At 41.5% G+C, this 19,578-nt stretch overlaps 1 protein-coding gene across 3 annotated transcripts in view; it reads right to left on the reverse strand.

Annotated features, from left to right (window-relative positions):
- tut4 (terminal uridylyl transferase 4) overlaps positions 1-19,578 on the reverse strand; it is a 128,765-nt gene that overhangs the window by 12,057 nt on the left and 97,130 nt on the right. For 2 of the 3 annotated variants that reach the window (XM_061780353.1, XM_061780355.1), the window contains one exon: positions 8,983-9,544. The exons of the other annotated variant lie outside the window; for it this stretch is intronic. In XM_061780353.1, coding sequence (XP_061636337.1) covers positions 8,983-9,544 — 562 coding nt within the window. The remainder of the gene's footprint in view (positions 1-8,982; positions 9,545-19,578) is intronic. 3 annotated transcript variants of the gene reach the window in all.

Below are 19,578 nucleotides of genomic sequence, written 5' to 3' on the forward strand. Positions count from 1 at the left end.
AAACATCCCACAGGGGAACAGGCTAATTGGGAACAGGTGGGTGCCATGATTGGGTATAAAAGGAGCTTCCCTGAATTGTTCAGTCATTCACAAGCAAAGATGGGGCGAGGTACACCTCTTTGTGAACTAGTGCGCGAGAAAATAGTCGAACAGTTTAAGGACAATATCCCTCAACGTACAATTGCAAGGAATTTAGGGATTTCATCATCTACGGTCCATAATATCATCAAAAGGTTCAGAGAATCTGGATAAATCCCTGCATGTAAGCGGCAAGGCCGAAAACCAACATTGAATGCCCGTAACCTTCGATCCCTCAGGCGGCACAGCATCAAAAACCGACATCAATGTGTAAAGGATATCACCACAGGGGCTCAGGATCACTTCCGAAAACCAATGTCAGTAAATACAGTTTGGCGCTACATCCGTAAGTGCAACTTGAAACTCTACTATGCAAAGCAAAAGCCATTCATCTACAACACGCAGAAACGCCGCCGGCTTCTCTGGGCCCGAGCTCATCTTGGACTGATGCAAAGTGGAAAAATGTTCTGTGGTCCGACAAGTCCACATTTCAAATTGTTTTTGGAAATTGTGGACGTCGTGTTCTCTGGGCCAAAGAGGAAAAGAACCATCCGGACTGTTATGGATGCAAAGTTCAAAGGCCAGCATCTGTGATGGTATGGGGCTGTGTTAGTGCAAATGGCATGGGTAACTTACGCATTTGTGAAGGCACCATTAATGCTGAAAGGTACATACAGGTTTTGGAGGAACATATGCTGCCATCTAAGAAACGTCTTTTTAATGGACGCCCCTGCTTATTTCAGCAAGACAATGCCAAACCACATTCTGCACGTGTTACAACAGCGTGGCTTCGTCGTAAAAAAGTGCCGGTACTAGACTGGCCTGCCTGCAGTCCAGACCTGTCTCCCATTGAAAATGTGTGGCGCATTATGAAGCGTAGAATACGACAACGGAGACCCCGGACTGTTGAACAGCTGAAGCTGTACATCGAGCAAGAATGGGAACGAATTCCACCTACAAAGCTTCAACAATTAGTGTCCTCAGTTCCCAAACGTTTATTGAATGTTGTTAAAAGAAAAGGTGATGTAACGCAGTGGTAAACATGACCCTGTCCCAGCTTTTTTGAAACGTGTTGCAGCCATAAAATTCAAAGTTAATGATTATTTGCTAAATACAATAAAGTTTATCAGTTTGAACATTACATGTCTTTGTCGTGTATTCAATTAAATATAGGTTGAACATGATTTGAAAATCATTGTATTCTGTTTTTATTTGTTGAACACAACGTCCCAACTTCATTGGAATTGGAGTTCTGTATATATATATATATTTTTTTTAAATGTACCGGCATTACCAGATAACTAGCAACCCTTTACTGCTCAGTGACTGTTTTTTTTGTCAATGTCTTTCTGTCTCCAAAGTGTTCTGTAAATTGACTGTCTGTTGTTGTACTAGAGCGGCTCCAACTACCGGAGACAAATTCCTTGTGTGTTTTGGACATACTTGGCAAATAAAGATGATTCTGATATATATATATATATATATACATACATACATACATACATACACATTGTAGTGGACACACCATGAAAAGATGACACTCAGCACCCCAGTCTCCGGCAAGACTCGCTCTTCCCGCCGAGATTGACAACCACGGAGTGGCGAGACTCAACTTCACAAACAGACGCTAAGCGAATCACCAGCCATGATCATCAGAAGCAAAACACAGAAGTTAATTTATTTACCGTTTTGATGCTTCGGGTGCTGGTAAGTGAATTACCAGCACCCGGAGCATCAAAGCGGAGACCAAAGATACCTAGTTCGCACTAGAACGGTAAATTAATTAACTTCCACCACCAGCCAGCCCGGAGTATTTCACCAACAAAGGCGTCTCCACCCTGCTGTGTACCGCGCCACTTGGCCAGTCAAGCCGGACAATGGACGGTGTGCTCCCGACACCCACAGGCGACGGAACGTTACTACAGACGGGGGCGGGTTCATTAAACACAGTCATTACCGGACTTAATATTTAAAAAACTTTACATGAACGCCACGAGTGACTGTATTTCTGCAAACTTGAATGTCTGATGTCGAATCTGTTGTCAACTGAACCAGATGAAATTTTTCACTCCACACCACACAAACGCCACCATGCAAATATGACAGGGTTCTCACCAAATCACATAACACTTGAAACATTCGTTACAGGGATTAAAGAGGATGAGCGTGGGACAATGCAAAGCAGGAAAATGGTCTTGTTATCTTAAATCCAATAATTAATATATTATTCCACTGGTTTTAAACCACGAAATAATCGATCCATCCATCCATTTTCTTTACCGCTTATCCTCACTAGGGTCGCGTGCTCCTGGAGCCTATCCCAGCTATCTTCAGGCGGGAGGCGGGGTACACCCCGAACTGGTCGCCAGCCAATTGCAGGGCACATAGAAACAAACAACCATTCGCACTCACATTCACACCTACGAGTAATTTTAAGTCTTCAATCAACCTACCACGCCTGTTTTTGGGATGTGGGAGGAAACCGGAGTGCCTGCAGAAAACCCACCCAAGCACTGGGAGAACATACAAACTCCACACAGGCAGGGCTGGGATTTGAACCCCGGTCCCCAGAACAACACGCCGCTCCGAACTCCCGGGCTCCAGCCGTCCTACCTGGGAACTTTTTGGCCTCCTTTTTTCCTTTTTCTTCTTCCTTTCCGGTCTACTAAAAGTACAGATTAGTGCATATTTGGATTTAAATTAACGAGAACAGGAATCCCCAGCTATATGCATTCACGACACGCTCATTCTACCAATCTCACAGCACAAATCAGTTTCCTTTGCCAATGTTCGTCTCTACTTTGTTTTGTGTTTTCTGTATTGTTTCCCTGTAGATTCCCCATGTTCGGTCATTAAATTTTCCCTAAAATTCACTACCTGCATTGTTGTGTGTGTGTGGGTTCGAGGAAAGAAACCTCTAGCCGTCAAGAACTCTTATAAAAATTTCATAAAGTGTAGCAACCTTCAGATTACGAGACTGATAACAGTCTCGTCGCTTTTACTAAATTTCATCCACATAAAAAGCGATGTGGTGCCCCTCTTAATAGATAAAATAGGTTTAATTTAAAATTACGCTGAACCAGAAGTAACGCAGGCAATGCAGCCCTATGGGGGGCACAAGCCAGTGCAAACTGTAGGCCGGTCCGAAGCCCGGATAAATGCAGAGGGTTGCGTCAGGAAGAGCACCCGGCTTAAAACTTTGCCAAACAAATATGAGCGTTCATCCAAAGGATACCATACCGGATCGGTCGTGGCCCGAGTTAACAACGTCCGCCACCGTCAACCTGCAGGGCGCCGTTGGAAATTCAGCTACTGTGGGTCGAAGTCGAAGAAGAGGTGGAAAGCGGGTTCTTCGGCAGAAAGAGACGAGGAAAGCACAGAGCCTAGAACTGAATGTGGGGACTTTGAATGTTGGGACTATGACAGGAAAATCTCGGGAGTTGGTTGATGATTAGGAGAAAGGTTGATATATTGTGTGTCCAGGAGACCAGGTGGAAAGGCAGTAAGGCTAGAAGTTTAGGAGCAGGGTTTAAATTATTTTACCATGGTGTAGATGGGAAGAGAAATGGAGTCGGGGTTATTTTAAAAGAAGAGTTGGCTAAGAATGTCTTGCAGGTGAAGAGTATCAGATCAAGTGATGAGGCTGAAACTTGAAATTGAGGGTGTTATGTGTAATGTGATTCGCGGCTATGCCCCACAGGTAGGATGTGACCTAGAGGTGAAAGAGAAATTATGGAAGGAGCTAGACGAAGTAGTTCTGAGCATCCCAGACAGAGAGAGAGTCGTAATTGGTGCAGATTGTAATGGACATGTTGGTGAAAGAAATATGAAGAAGAAGTGATGGGTAAGTACGGCATCCAGGAAAGGAACTTGGAGGGACAGATGGTGGTAGACTTTGCAACAAGGATGCAAATGGCTGTAGTGAACACTTTTTTCCAGAAAAGGCACGAACATAGGGTGACCTACAAGAGACCTACGCAGGTGGATTACATCTTGTGCACACGATGTAATCTGAAGGAGGTTCCCGACTGTCAGGTAGTGGTAGGCGAGAGTGTGGCTAGACAGCATAGGATGGTGGTGTGAAAGATGACTCTGGTGGTGGGGAGGAAGATTAGGAAGACAACGGCAGAGCAGAGAACCATGTGGTGGAAGCTGCGACAGGACGAGTGTTGTGCAGCTATTCGGGAAGAGGTGAGACAAGTTCTCGGTGGACAGGAGGAGCTTCCAGAAGACTGGACCACTACAGCCAAGGTGATCAGAGAGGCAGGCAGGAGAGTACTTGGTGTATCTTCTGGCAGGAAAGGAGAGAAGGAGACTTGTTGGTGGAACCTCACAGTACAGGAAATCATACAAGGAAAAAGGTTAGCTAAGAAGAAGTGGGACACTGAGAGGCGGAAGGAATACATTGAGATGCGACACAGGGCAAAGTTAGAGGTGGCAAAGGCCAAACAAGAGGCATATGATGACATGTATGGCAGGTTGGACACTAAAGAAGGAGAAAAGGATCTTTCCAGGCTGGCCAGACAGAGGGATAGCGATGGGAAGGATGTGCAGCAGGTTAGGGTGATTAAGGATAAAGATGGAAATATGTTGACTGGTGCCAGCAGTGTGCTAGCTGGATGGGAAAGAATACTTGGAGGAGTTGATGAATGAGGAAAATGAGAGGGAAGTGAGAGTACAAGAGGTGTGGACCAGGAAGTGGCAATGATTAGTAAAGGGGAAGTTAGAAAGGCATTAAAGAGAATGAAAAATAGAAAGGCAGTGGGTCCTGATGACATTCCTGTGGAGGTATGGAAGTATCTCGGAGACGTGGCTGTGGAGTTTTTGACCAGCTTGTTCAATAGAATTCTAGCGTGTGAGAAGATGCCTGAGGAATGGAGCAAAAGTGTGCTGGTGCCCATTTTTAAGAACAAGGGTGATGTGCAGAGCTGTGGGAACTATATCGGAATAAAGTTGATGAGTCACACAATGAAGTTATGGGAAAGAGTACTGGAGGCTAGACTCAAGACAGGAGTGAGTATTTGGGAGCAACAGTATGGTTTCATGCCTACAAAGACTACCACAGATGCATTATTTGCCTTGAGGATGTTGATGGAAAAGTACAGAGAAGGTCAGAATGAGATACATTGTGTCTTTGTAGATCTAGAGAAAGCGTATGACAGAGTACCCAGAGAGGAACTGTGGTACTGCATGCAGAAGTCTGGAGTGGCAGAGAAGTATGTTAGAATAATACAGGACATGTACGAGGGCAGCAGAACAGCGGTGAGGTGTGCTGTAGGTGCGACAGACGAATTTAAGGTGGAGGTGGGACTGCATTAGGGATCAGCCCTGAGCCCCTTCCTGTTTGCAGTGGTGATTGATAGGCTGACAGATGAGGTTAGACTGGAATCCCCGTGGACCATGATGTTTGCAGATGACATTGTGATCTGCAGTGAAAGCAGGGAGCAGGTGGATGAAAAGTTAGAAAGATGGAGGCATGAACTGGAAAGTAGAGGAATGAAGATTAGCCGAAGTAAGACAGAATATATGTGCATGAATGAGAGGATGGGTGGGGGAAGAGTGAGGCTACAGGGAGAAGAGATAGCAAGGGTGGATGACTTTAAATACTTGGGGTCAACCGTCCAGCGCAATGGTGAGTGTGGTCAGGAAGTGAATAAACAGGTCGAAGCAGGTTGGAACGGATGGAGGAAGGTGTCAGGTGTGTTATGTGTCAGAAGAGTCTCTGCTAGGATGAAGGGCAAAGTATAAAACAGTGGTGAGGCCAGCCATGATACACGGATTAGAGACAGTGGCACTGAAGAGACAACAGGAATCAGAGCTGGAGGTGGCGGAAATGAAGATGTTGAGGTTCGCTCTCGGAGTGACCAAGTTGGATAAAATTCGAAATGAGCTCATCAGAGGGACAGCCGAGGTTCGATGTTTTGAGACAAAGTTAGAGAGAACAGACTTCAATGGTTTGGACACATCCAGAGGAGAAATAGTGAGTGTATTGGTAGAAGGATGATGAGATTGGAGCTGCCAGGCAAGAGAGGAAGACCAAAGAGAAGGTTGATGGATGTCGTGAGGGAAGACATGAGGGCAGTTGGTGTTCGAGAGGAGGATGCAGGAGATAGGCTTACATGGAAAAGGATGACGCGCTGTGGCGACCCCTAAAGGGACAAGCCGAAAGGAAAAGAAGAAGTAGTAACGCAGGCATTGCTTCCAGCACATTCTTTTCTCCTAAATTAATTAAATGTTTATTTAACCCGTATACGCTACAATATATATATATGAAGTCACTGATCATGTAGTGGTACACAAGCCTGACTTTGGTGTGGGCAGTGTGGGTTCAGTTCCCACTCAGGGACGGTGTGAATGTGAGTGCGAATGGTTGTCCGTGTCTGTTTGTGCCCTGTGCCTGGCTGGCAACTAGTTCAGGGTGTAGTCCGCCTTTTGCCCAAAGTCAGCTGGGGTAGGCTTCAGCGCCCTACGACCCTTACCAGGATAAGCGGTGTTGAGAATGGATATCTATATATCTATAAACACACACACACACACACACACACACACACACACACAACCGGTGTTTTAAGGTTTTTCAGATGAGGTCTCGCTTCATTATTCAAAAGTCAAAAACCCCTACCTGCCAAAAGTAGTAGCACTACCGATCAAAAAACTTAGCACAAGATGAGAAAGTATTCACACCCCTTCACGTTTTCAACATTTTGCTATGTTATAGACTTATTCTAAAGCTGATTTGAATACAGTTTTCTTGAAAAAAAAAAAATCTACATAAAATATCCCATACTGACTCAATAAAACCATATTTTGGTTAAATTTATAAAAAAATTCAACAATCAAACATAATGGGTACATAAGTATTCACACCCTTTGGCTATGGCACTCAAACTTAAGCTCAGGTCCATCTGATTTCCACTGATCATCCTTGCTTCTACAACTTGAATGGAGTCCACCTGTGGTAAATTATGTTGATTGAACATCATTTGGAATGGCAAACACCTGTCTAAATAAAGTCTCATAGTTGGCAGTGCATATCAGAGCAGAAACCAAGCAATGAAGTCTAAGGAATTGTCTGCAGAACTCAGAGACCGGATTGTGTCAAGGCACAAATCTGCCGAAGGATACAAAATAATTTCAGCAGCATTGAAGGTCCCGAAAAGCACTGTGGTCTCAATTATTTGGAAATGGAAGAAATAGAAGAAGACCCTTCCTTGATCTGGTTGTCTGACCAAACTGAGTAATTGGGGAAGAAGGGCCTTGGTCAGAGTGGTGAACAAGAACCATATGGTCACTAAGGCGGAGCTCCAGTGTTCCCTTGTGGAGATAGCAGAACCATCCAGAAGGTCAACCATTGCTAACGCACTCCATCAATCAGGCCTTTATGGTAGAATGACCAGATGGATGCCACTTCTCGCTAAAAGTCACATGGCAGCCTGCTTGGAGCTTGCTAATGGGCACCTTAAAGATTTTCAGACATGCAGAAACAAAATTCTCTAGTCTGATGAAACCAAAATTGAACTTTTTGGCCTGAATTGCAAGCGTCATATCTGGAGAAGAAGAGGCACTGCTCATCACATGGCTAACACCATCCCTACTGTGAAGCATAGTGGTGGCAGCATCATGTGGGGCTGCTTTTCTACTGCAGGAACTGGGCAACTCGTCCTCATAGAGGGTAAGATGACAGCTGTCAAATAGAGAAATTCTTCGAGAACTTATTCCAGTGTGCTCTGGAACTCAAGACTAGGGCGTCGATTCACTTTACAACACAACAATGACCCAAAGCATACGGCCAAGATGAAGGCGTGGCTTCAGGATCAGCCTCTGAATGTCCTTGAGTGACCCAACCAAAACTTAAAAATGGCTGTGCACCGATGCTGCCCATCCAACCTGACTGACCTTGCGAGGATCTGCGGAGAAGAATGGGACAAAATGCCCCAAAACGGGTGCCAAACCCGTGGAGAAATACCCAAGAAGACTTGAGGCTGTGATTGCTGTCAAAGGTGCTTCAACAAAATATTAAGCCATGGGTGTGAATACTTATGTACCTATTATGTTTAAATGTTTACATTTTCAATAAATTTGCACAACTGTCTGAAAATATGTTTTTACTTTGTCGTTATGGGATATTTTATGTAGATTTAAAAAAAAATATATATATATATATATATATATACTCAAATCAGCTTTAGAGTAAGTCTGTAACATGCAAAATGTGGAAAAAGTGAAGGGGTGTGAATACTTTCTGGTGGCACTTTTTATGGTTTAATAAACGTGACAAAGTACAATATACTGTATGTACAGCATCAAACGCCAATACAGGCTCGCTTGTTCAGGGCATCCATCCATAGCGAATCGCTCAATGTGCTCGGGGAGAGTCAGCAACTCTAATTTTTATGTGATGGTCCAGTCCAATCGGGTTCAACAGCATCAGGCAGTGTGCAGCAGGCCTTCGATGAAGATTTGAGTCCTAATCATCAGTTATTTTCTCTTACTGGTAATGGTTTAGAACAGTGTTTCCAAACCTTTGTTGAGCCGAGGCACATATTTTATATTAAAAAAAATCTCATGAAACACCAAACAAAAATGTCACAAAAATTGGATACACAGTTGAATTGCCATCTAGTGGAAGAGCATTAAATTGTTCTGCCTGTCAGTATACATCGTTGGCATAGCCGGATGAACAAAGATACATATTTGTAGTACCAAAAAAAAATAAAAAAATAATAATTCCGACCAATTCACTCACAGTTAATGTGCCACGGCACACTAGTTGGGAGTCAATGTTTTAGAAAGAGTAATTGTTCAGAAAATTTTTGCATTTTTCTTTTTGGTTGTAGAATTGTACTGACATACAGAACCACATGAGACACCAGAAAATGCCACCAAAGTTCACCCAGTAAATACCTGACTTGACCACAGTGCCATTTCCCATAAGTGAGCCAGGTTGTGCCAAGTGATTGAGCCAGTGTCCTTCCCGTCCTGGCCCACCAATGCCCACTGGTCTTCCTGCCGGCTGTGCGAAAATGATACTAGGATCATTCAGGTTTATGGGGTTGGGGCTGCCCCCGGAGCTTGTGGTACTTCCCAATGCTGAATGAAGAGCAAATTTCAAGCCAGGCGGGGAGGGGGCGGTCGTTGTATTTGTAGAAAGCAGAGGTCTGTGAATGGGCCAGGATGGAGTGGGGATGTGAGCTGAGTGATGAGACTGGCTCTGCGATGGATGCGACTGGTGCTGGTGGGAGGGAAGAGGCCACAGTTCAGAGAGTGTCCCAAGGTGATATTGGCCTGGGTGGGATGAAGGGAAGTTGAAAATGGAGAGAGGGACCTGGGGGTAAGTGGGCTGTTTCTGGGGACCTGAAGAAATGGTTTTATTTTGGGAGGGCTTGGGAGAACTGCAGGACTGAGGGGAACTTTGAGACACAGCTGTGGGCTGTGGAGAATAGGGTAGAATCTGGCGACTGTCTGACTATAGAGGAGAAAAAAAAAAAAAAAAAAAGAATCAACATTATATCTCTCATACCGTTGCTACACACACAAGAAGGTTTATGTAAAATTTGAAATAATGATTGACATTTGAAATAACAATTGCCTATTCAATTTTAAATGTTCTTCAATGCAGTTTAGGGCTGAGCAAATAATAAAAATTTAATTGGGATTTCGATTTTGGCTTTTTATGATCTAAAAACACTCTAATCAAAGAACAATGATTGTGCCGAACAGTGCGGTGTGTTTATGCAAGTTCCTGAATGCACCTGTGTTGCTTGCAGCAAGCGTGTGACGTACGTTATTCTGCCCTCCCTGAACTTACTTAAAGCTATTAAACTGCCCCAAAACGTAACTTCTTGGTTTGTTTCTAAATGCATCAACTATGTCGGAAGATAAGTGCTAAAAATATGCAAAGACTGAGAACAATATAGTACTGAATTGTTGAGCTATTGCTTAAAACTCTTTTTCACCTTCTAAATTTTGGTGTTATTTGGGCTAACATGTCTCTGCCGTCAGGCCCCACACGCGTTGTGTTGCGAGGCAGCAGCGAACCGCACAGGATCCGCAGCCCTACATCAGCCCGACAGCGGTGAGAGCACATGGCAAAGGTCCCGTACAATGGGGAAGGGTTTTCAGCCACTCATGTCACAGGTGCGGACAGGTTAAACCTAACCCTATGGTTGCCGAAGGCTGCAACTCGAAACGTGTACACCACAGAATCCCACCTCAAATAAGCATTTACCGCGTCACCATTTTTCTCACTAAATATATTTCCAAAGGTGCTATTGACATGAAATCTTTACCAGATGTTGGGAACAACCCAAGTAATCCATACATACAAAAAAGTAGAACACATAAGATCAGAAATTAAGTTGTGTGTAATAATGTGAAATGACACGGAAAAAGTTTTGATCACATGAAGGGAGGTACAAAAAGGCATGGAAACCCAAGACAACACCTAAAATCTATCAATAATTAAATAGCATTCCAGCCCCTTGTCAGTGAAAATGAATATCAGCTGGTTCAGTCCTAACTGATGGCCTATGAAAAGGTCTCATTGCCAAGGTGTGAGTCAAGACACATCTCATGATGGGTAAGAACAAAGAGCTGTCTCAAGACCATTGTAAACTAATTGTTGCAAAACATTGGCATTGGTTACAGGTGCATAGCTTAGCTTTTGAATGTTACAGTGAGTACCGTTGTGGCCGTAATACGTAAGTGGAAAGCCAATCATAGCACCATAGATTTGCCTTGATCAGGTGCTCCTGACAGAGGAGTGCAAAGAATAATCAGAAGAGTTGTCCAAGAGTCAAGGACCACCAGAGCTTCAAAAAGACCTGGAATTAGCAGGTACTGTTGTCACAAGGAAAACAATGAGCAATGCATTCCACTGCCATGGGCTGTATGCACACTCACGACGCAAGACCCCACTGCTGGAAAAAAAAAGCATGTCAAAGCTCGTTTAAAGTGTACTGAACAACATTTGGACAAGCCAATTCAATACTGGGAGAATATAGTCTGGTTTGATGAGAGCAAAATTTAACTGTTTGGATGCCATAATGCACATTTTGAGGCGAAATGGCACTGCACATCACCCTAAAAACACCATACCAACAATGAAGTTTGGAGGTGAGAACATGATGGTGTGAGGCTGCTTTTCAGCAAATGGTACTGGGAAACTTCACATGATTGAAGGAAGGCTGAATGGGCAAATGTACCAAGACATTCTTAACAAAATCTAATGCCATCTACGAGAATGATGAAAATGAAACGAGGGTGGACATTTCCGCAGGATAATAATCCGAAACATACTGCCAAGGAAAGTCCCAATTGGTTTCAAAGAAAAAAAATAAAGCTGCTAGAATGGCGCAGCCAATCACATGACTTGAATCCAATCGAAAATCTATGCAAAGAACTGAACCTCAAGGTCCATAAAAGAAGCCCACGCAACCTTCAAGATTTGAAGACTGCTTGTGTGGAGGAATGGGCCAAAACCACACCAGAGCAATGCATGCGACTAGTTTCTCCATACAGGAGGCGCCTTCAACCTGTCATTGCAAACAAAGGCTTTTGTACAAAGTATTAAATAAATACCAGTTGTTGTTTTCAATACTTTCCCCCTGTGTCATTTCACATTATTACACACAACTTAATTTCTGAGTTTATTTGTTCTACTTTCTTTGGATGTATGGGTTACTTGGAATGTTCCCAACATCTGGTGAAATTTTCAGGTCAATAGAATCTTTGGCAATATATTTAATGAGAAAAATGGCAACGTCTTAAATACTTATTTCAGCGGCTGTGTGTGTGTGTGTGTGTGTGTATATATATATATATATATATATATATATATATATTTATTTATTTTCCAGCCGTTGTATGTGCATCACTCCTCTTCCCTCACATAGATAGGAGCCGCAATATAAGTATTTGATTGACAGCTGAAGGCATGATTTTCAGAGCACCCAGCAACACACCCACCGTGTCTGGAAGCTCAGAGAATGTCTCCATTCTTGACTATTTTGAAACCTGAGTTCACATGCGTTGCAATTTTTTTAATTAATTCATTCATTGTCCGTCATGTTATCGTTTCTGTGGTGTGTCGAAATTGGTGAACCTCGCCCCATCTTTGCAAGCTCCTTTTCTACCCAATCATGGCACCCACCCGTTCCCAATTAGCCCGTTCACCTGTGGGATATTCCAAACAGGTGTTTGATGAGCATTCCTCAACTTTCTCCATCTTTTTTGCCACCAGTCCCATCTTTTTTTGAACGTGTTGCAGCCATAAAATTCTAAGTTCATGATTATTTGCTAAAAACAATAAAGTTAATCAGTTTGGACATAACATATCTTGTCTTTGTAGTGTATTCAACTAAATATAGGTCGAACATGATTTGCAATTGTATTCTGTTTTTATTGATGTTTAACACAATGTCCCAACTTCATTGGAATTGGGGTTGTACAAGATAAAAAAAAATTCAACAGCAAATTGTCGCTTCGTTCTTTTCTTTTTTCCTTCACCACCTTTGCAAGCAGCAGTAACTTGTAGAGAGCCACTTGCTATCCGCGCAGCTACGGCAACACCAACTCGTCTTGTCATGGAGGATCCGAGCCAGCGTGTCGAGCTGCCGCGGAAGTGGGAAAAAAGATGATTGTTCCACCTCAACTGAGGATTTACTTGATTCGACAGATATACAGACGAGTGTCCTCCTTTCAATCGACAAGAAATTGTCAATTGCACTTGATTTGCTTCGCCAGGAGATCGTCGAACTCCGAAAGAGCTTGGAATTCACGCAACAAGTGTACGAGCTAAGATTAGATAATATTGCGCTTCGATCAAACATGATGTCAACGTCAGGAGAACTACAAATTCTTAGACTGGAATACAAACTCATGAAATAAACTACGTTGGACATTCAATCAAGAAGCAACAATCTCATTTTCTCGAGGATTCCAGAAAATGCTCCGGAAGACCCAGAGGTGCAGATTAAAAAGTTTATGATGTCCGCGCTCAAGATACAGCATTACTTTTCACCGTGTCCACCGATTGGGAGGCCATCATCCAGGAAACCCGATCCACGTCCCATCATGGCAAAGTTTGAACACTTTTTGCTAAAATCCAAAGGTCAGGAGCTCAAAGGGACTTCGTTTGGAATGAACGACCAGTTCCCCAAGGAAATTAATGAGAGGCATAGAATTTTGTACCCGTTGATGAAGGATTTCCTTGACAAAGGCAAACGAGCGTGGTTAGTTGTCAACAAGCTATATGTCGACGGCCAACTGTTTCGTGATGCCAACGTCACGCCCTGGCTCTTCTAGGTAAGTACCTCTTTTGATCTGTTGTCGTTATGAATTGTCAAAAGTGTATTGTATTTTGTTTGATTCTTTACACTTTTGCTTAGACAAACAAAAACGGAATCAAGCATGCCACCAGCATTAATTCTCACTCCTATCTCTCTTCTTTCCTGCTCTGCTTGTTTCCACACACACTAAACGCACAAGTCGCTCAAAACTCTTCTTGCGCACCACAAACCACCACTTCACACCATATTATCCCCTTGTCACTGTTTGTTTCCTATGTTCAGTGTTTGCTCGTTACGCATCTATGTACCCTGACTTTGACTTAAATATAGCATCTCTATCACCCTCTCTAAAGAACATTCGTCAACACAATACCAAAAAAATCTCCCAAAAACTCAAAAAAACAACAACAAAGAATGCATAATACCAAATCTATTTAAAATTATGATACACACACCCATTATATGTCACACTTAACATTCGTGTCTTGGAATGTCAATGGCATTCAATCACAGGCAAAGAGAATTAAGGTTATTATTATACCACTAAATTTAAACAGACCTCCTCCTATTACAAGAAACGCACCGTACTAAATCAGAAGAAAAATGTCTCATTGACTCTAATTTCACTCAGGCTATCTCGGCCTTTTATAACTGTAGCCGAAGAGGAGTCTCAATACTCGTCCATTAAAGATGACTTTTTACAATAAATAGTACAGTAGCAGATCCAGATGGCTGATATATAATTATACAGGCTACAATATTTAACAAGCTTTACACAATTGTCAATGTATACGCTCCAAATAAAGATGATCCAGCCTTTTTTCACATGCTCTTTTCACACTTGTTAAACTTGTCAGCCAATTCTACAATTATTATGGGTGGTGATTTTAACCTTACGCTAAATCCCCTAATAGATTGCTCAAATCTCAAAAATAGAAATCAGCCACAATGCTCCATATTAGAGCAGTATATGGATGACTTTGGTCTCGTTGACATATGGAGGCTGAACAACCGTACAAAAAGACAATACACATTTTTCTCGAGAGTTCACCCCTCTTTCTCAAGAACAGATTTCTTTCTTTCAAACAATTTGGCAGCTCAAGGAATTCCTCCCAAAATACATGCAATCATCATCAGCGACCATGCACCAATTTCTCTCAATCTAAAAGTTGAATGAAATTTGGGACCCCCACCAACATGGCGCTTCAACACGTCCCTATTGAAGGACCCAGATTTTGATTCTTTCATGAGGAAGGAATGGGATGAGTTTCTGAAATTCAACGACTCCCCAACCATTTCCCCATTTCTGTTGTGGGAAACTGGGAAAGCTGTTTTGAGAGGTCGAATCATATCATATTCTTTGTATAAGAAAAAACAAGAAAAAAAATTGGAAAATGGAATTGAGGAAAAAATTAAACACCTCACAGAAGAATGTGCAATTCATCTGACAGATACGCTTAGAAACCAACTTCCAAATGCAAAACATCAATTAGACGTTATCTTATCAAAAAGAACAGATTTTCTACAACAACAGTTAAGATACACTAACTTTGAGGACAATAATAAATCGGGAAAATTGCTTGCGAACCAACTTCAGCGCAATAAAGAAAAGTCATTAATTACAGCCATTCAAGATTCAAACGGCAACTGTACAGAGTCACCGCAAGAAATGACATTTTTTACAATTTTTATAGCAGCTTATACGCATCTTCGAACAACCCAGATCAAAAAGAAATTGAAACTTTTATTAAGGATCTAAACATCCCTGAATCAAATACACAAACTAAAGACAGCCTTGATGCTCCTTTAACTATCACAGAATTACATAACGCATTAAAAAATATGCAACCGGGACGGGCGCCTGGCCCGGACGGAATCCCTGTTGAATTTGTTAAACATTTTTGGCCAATACTAGCGCCTCTATTTTTCAGAACAGTCAAGGAGATAAACGGTAAAGGTAGAATTAGTAGCCATATGAACACAGCTTCAATGAAGTCATTACTAAAGTCAGGTAAAGACCCCACTCTCGCGGCGAATTGTCAACCCTTATCACTGATTAATGTAGATATCAAGATTATTTCGAAAGCCCTCGCAGCGAGACTTGAAACAGTACTTCCACTACGACCAGACAGGCTTCATTAAAGGTAGAAGTTCCACAAATAATGTCAGACGTCTGTTGAATTTAATAAGCATGTCACAGCGTAAAAATCTAAACACAATCGTCATGTCACTTGACGCAGAGAAAGCTTTTAATAAAATTAACTGGGCTTTCCTGTTTGCAGTACTTCGCAAATTTGGCTTTGGAGATTCATTGATACATTGGATAGCAACATTATACAATTCGCAGAAAGCGACAGTCACCACAAATAGGATCACTTCACAAAGTTTTACATGACAAAGAGGAACCAGACAAGGATGTCCACTCTTCACCAATGCTATTTGCAATATTCATCAACATTAAGTTTTTACGTATCAATATTTCGTCAAAACCCACAGTGCTAACAAATCTAAATTACACACCACTTCTGGAAAAAAATCTCATCTGATTTAAGACGCTGGAATAACTTGCCTATATCATTACTGGGAAGAATAGCTACCATAAAAATGAAAATCTTACCTCAAATAAATTATTTATTTTCAATTATTCCATTTAAGACAACATTTAAATGGTTTCAAACCTTAGACTCTGCTGTAATAAATGTTTATTAAAAAAATAAGAAAAATAGAATCAGTTTATCCACTCTTCAGAAAAGTAAACAGGAGGGAGGCCTAAATGCTCCCAACTTTAAACACTATTATTTAGCTAACCAATTACAATACCTCATCAAATGGTTACGCCACAATAAGGAGTGTGATTCTTTGCCAGAATTGGAACAAACAGACTGCAACAACATCAAACTCCCAAAACTCCCTTTTAATTCTACTAGTCTTTAACGCCATAAATGTTTCAAGAATCCAATAATCGCATCCACTTTAATGGCTTGGTGGCAAAGTTTAGAATCTACAGGAATTTAATTAGCTCCCAGTATGCGCTCCCCAATCTGGCATAATCCAGATTTTTCGAAATTAATAATATACCCCTTCATTTTAATACATGGGAACAACATGGAATTGACCACCTACAACAACTATTTAACAATAATGTTTTTAGGACATGTGATGAACTGTTCCAAATAATTCCAAATAACAGACGGAAACTTTCTTCAATACAATAAATTAAAAGCAGCAATAAAAAAAAAAAGAATACCAACACTCCAGAGCAAACTGCCGGAGTTTGTCAAGCAAATAATGAAGCTTCTCTCGCAAAGTAAAATAAATCTCTCAAAAGTTTATAAATTAATTTCATGTACGAAATCAATGCACTTACCAATCACCAAATGGGAAGAAGACCTTTCCATGTCTGCTGACCGTAGCGACTGGATACAGATTTGTAACAATACGTTTAGAATGACAAAAAACACAAAATATAAAGTGCTCCATAGAACACACTTTACTCAGTACACTGTGCATAAAATGGGCTTCTCTCCATCTAATATATGCGTGCAATGCACCAAATATACCCCAGACACCTATTTTCATGCAATATGGGAATGTACACCAATTCAATGCTTTTGGTCTTCGTATATACAAAAACCCTCGTATATTTTGAACTACAGGATTCCACTTTCCCCAAGATTGTGCATACTTGGCGACTTAAGCATAATTGACCTCACTAATAAATATTCACAATCATTACTTGTCGTGTTAGCTACCGCGAAGAAAACAATTCTATTAAACTGGAAAAACAAACACGCTATTAACATCAGTCAGTGGCTAAATCTCATCATGGAATATATTGCGATAGAAAAAATATCAGCAGAACGAAAAATTCAAATACACATATACGTAGATAGCTGGTCACCTTTCCTCAACATGCTAAATCTGGACTCTTGATTCCTTTGCCTGAGTGGGGTGCTACTGGACATTTGACAAAAGCAAGACTATTTTCATAAATATGAAAGTAAACAATGGAATTCTGTATTCTTTGTTGTCAAGGTTGTTGTTGTTTTATTATTATTCAATTTATTTATTTTTTATTTTCACACATTTTAGATTGGTTTGCATGGTGAGAGGACACATGCATGGTGTGGGGATCTTCTCCTCTTGTCCCTGTGTTTGCTGTTCCGGAGTCTGTCGGGACTTTTTACACTCCTTCCTGATCTCGGGAGTGGGGGGGGAACCACTGGGGCTACCTCCTGGGGAGTATTGGTGGTGTGATGGTGAATCGCCCATGTTCATGACCCTTGTCCTGCCCTTGTCCTGTTCTATGCTGTCCTGTCCTTCCCTCACAGGGTGGAGCACTACAGCCCCATGCAACACTCATATTTAATGTTTCATTGTTGTAGATAATGTAAAGATACTTACTTGTCTCATCCTGTTTACAATTACTGCTTTGTCTTTTGTCTTTGTTTCTCAATCAACTGCTCACTTCAGTCAGGCGAGTTTCCTAAAGTTCTTAAAGTAGCTGCCATTAAGCCTCTTCTAAAAAAAAATATATATATAGAACGCTGGACGCTTCCATGTTAGCAAGCTATAGACCCAACTCAAATCTCCCGTTCATAGTCAAGATTGTTGAGAAGGTTACTCAGCAATTTCTTGCACTTAAATTGACTTTTTGACAAATTTCATCAGGTTTCCGAACTCATCACAGTACAGAATCTGCTCTTTTTAAAGTGCTCAATGGTATAAGAGTCAATACTGAGTCGGGAAAGGTGTCAATTCTGGTTTTGTTGGATCTCAGTGCTGTTTTTGATACGGTAGATTTAATATACTCCTGAAAAGATTGGAAACGTGGGTCGGACTAAATGGAACAGTCCTTAAATGGTTCAGGTCCTACCTGGAGGAAAGGAGTTATTTTGTAACCATTGGAAGTGGTAAGTCATCGAATGGCAATGACCTAGGGGGTCCCTCAACGGTCAGTTCTTGGACCCCTCCTGTTCAGCCTGAAATGCTAGCCTTGGGTCAAATTCTTCAGAAACTTTAATTTGCACTATCATAGCAATGCAGATGATACACAGTTATATCTAGCAGTTTCTCCAGATGGCTACAGTTCAATTGAGGTGTTTTGTCACTGTCTAACACAGATAAATAACTGGATGAGCCAAAATGTTCTTCAATTAAACCACAACAAAACTGAAATTATTGTTTTTGGCAATAAAGAAAAGAGGATCGCTGTTAGTAAATACGTTCAGTCACTCTCTTTCAAAACCAAAGACCAAGTCCGAAACCTTGGTGTACTGATAGATTCCGACCTGACTTTCGACAGTCATAACAAATCAATTACCAAAACCGCCCTCTACCATCTGAAGAATATATCCAGGTTGAAGGCTTGCATGTGCTAAGCAGACCAGGAGAAGCTCATTCATGCTTTTATCTCAAGTAGACGACTATTGTAAAGTTCTTCTGACTGGACTGGATGAGCTGCAGCTCATTCAGAATGCTCCACCTCGGGTTCTGACCAGAACAAAGAGGTCAAAGCATTTTAGTCCAATTCTAAAGTCTTTACACTGGCTCCCAGTCAGTTTTCGAATAGATTTTAAAGTTCTGCTGCTGGTCTATAAATCACTAAATGGTTTAGAGGTCCTGAATACATGAAAGAAATGCTAATGGAATATAAAACCAGTCGGGCTCTGAGATCGACACACTCAGGTCAAATATTGGAGCAGAGTCCAAAGCAATCATGGTGAAGCAGCATTTAGCTATTATGCTGCACACAAATGGAATAAGTTGCCAACAGAAGTGACGTCAGCCACAAGTGTGCATGTTTTTAAGTCCAGGTTAAAAAGTCTTCTTTTTTCTCATGCTTTTTTAGAAGATTTCCACTTTTAAATGATATTTCTTGTACTGTACGCTGTTTTAATTGTACTTTTATTTTTCTCTTTGTATTAAATGTTTATAAGCTATTTTTGTCTGTTTTTAAATGCTTTTAATCATGTAAAGCACATTGAGTTACCTTGTGTATGAAATGCGCACTATAAATAAAATTTGATTTTGCTTTTGCACTTTTCACTTGCTTGTGAAACATACTGAGGGGTTAATTTCGAACAAAAATTAATGTGACATACGGGGCTAACGACATTCACAGTGCGCGAGAGACAAAGCAAAACTGAATGCTCCACGTGGATGCAGTGACTGTTAGCGAACTGAAGCACAATCAAGGGTGCTCATAAGT

The sequence above is a fragment of the Phyllopteryx taeniolatus genome, chromosome 7 (genome assembly GCF_024500385.1).
Source record: "Phyllopteryx taeniolatus isolate TA_2022b chromosome 7, UOR_Ptae_1.2, whole genome shotgun sequence".
Taxonomy (NCBI): Eukaryota; Metazoa; Chordata; class Actinopteri; order Syngnathiformes; family Syngnathidae; genus Phyllopteryx; species Phyllopteryx taeniolatus.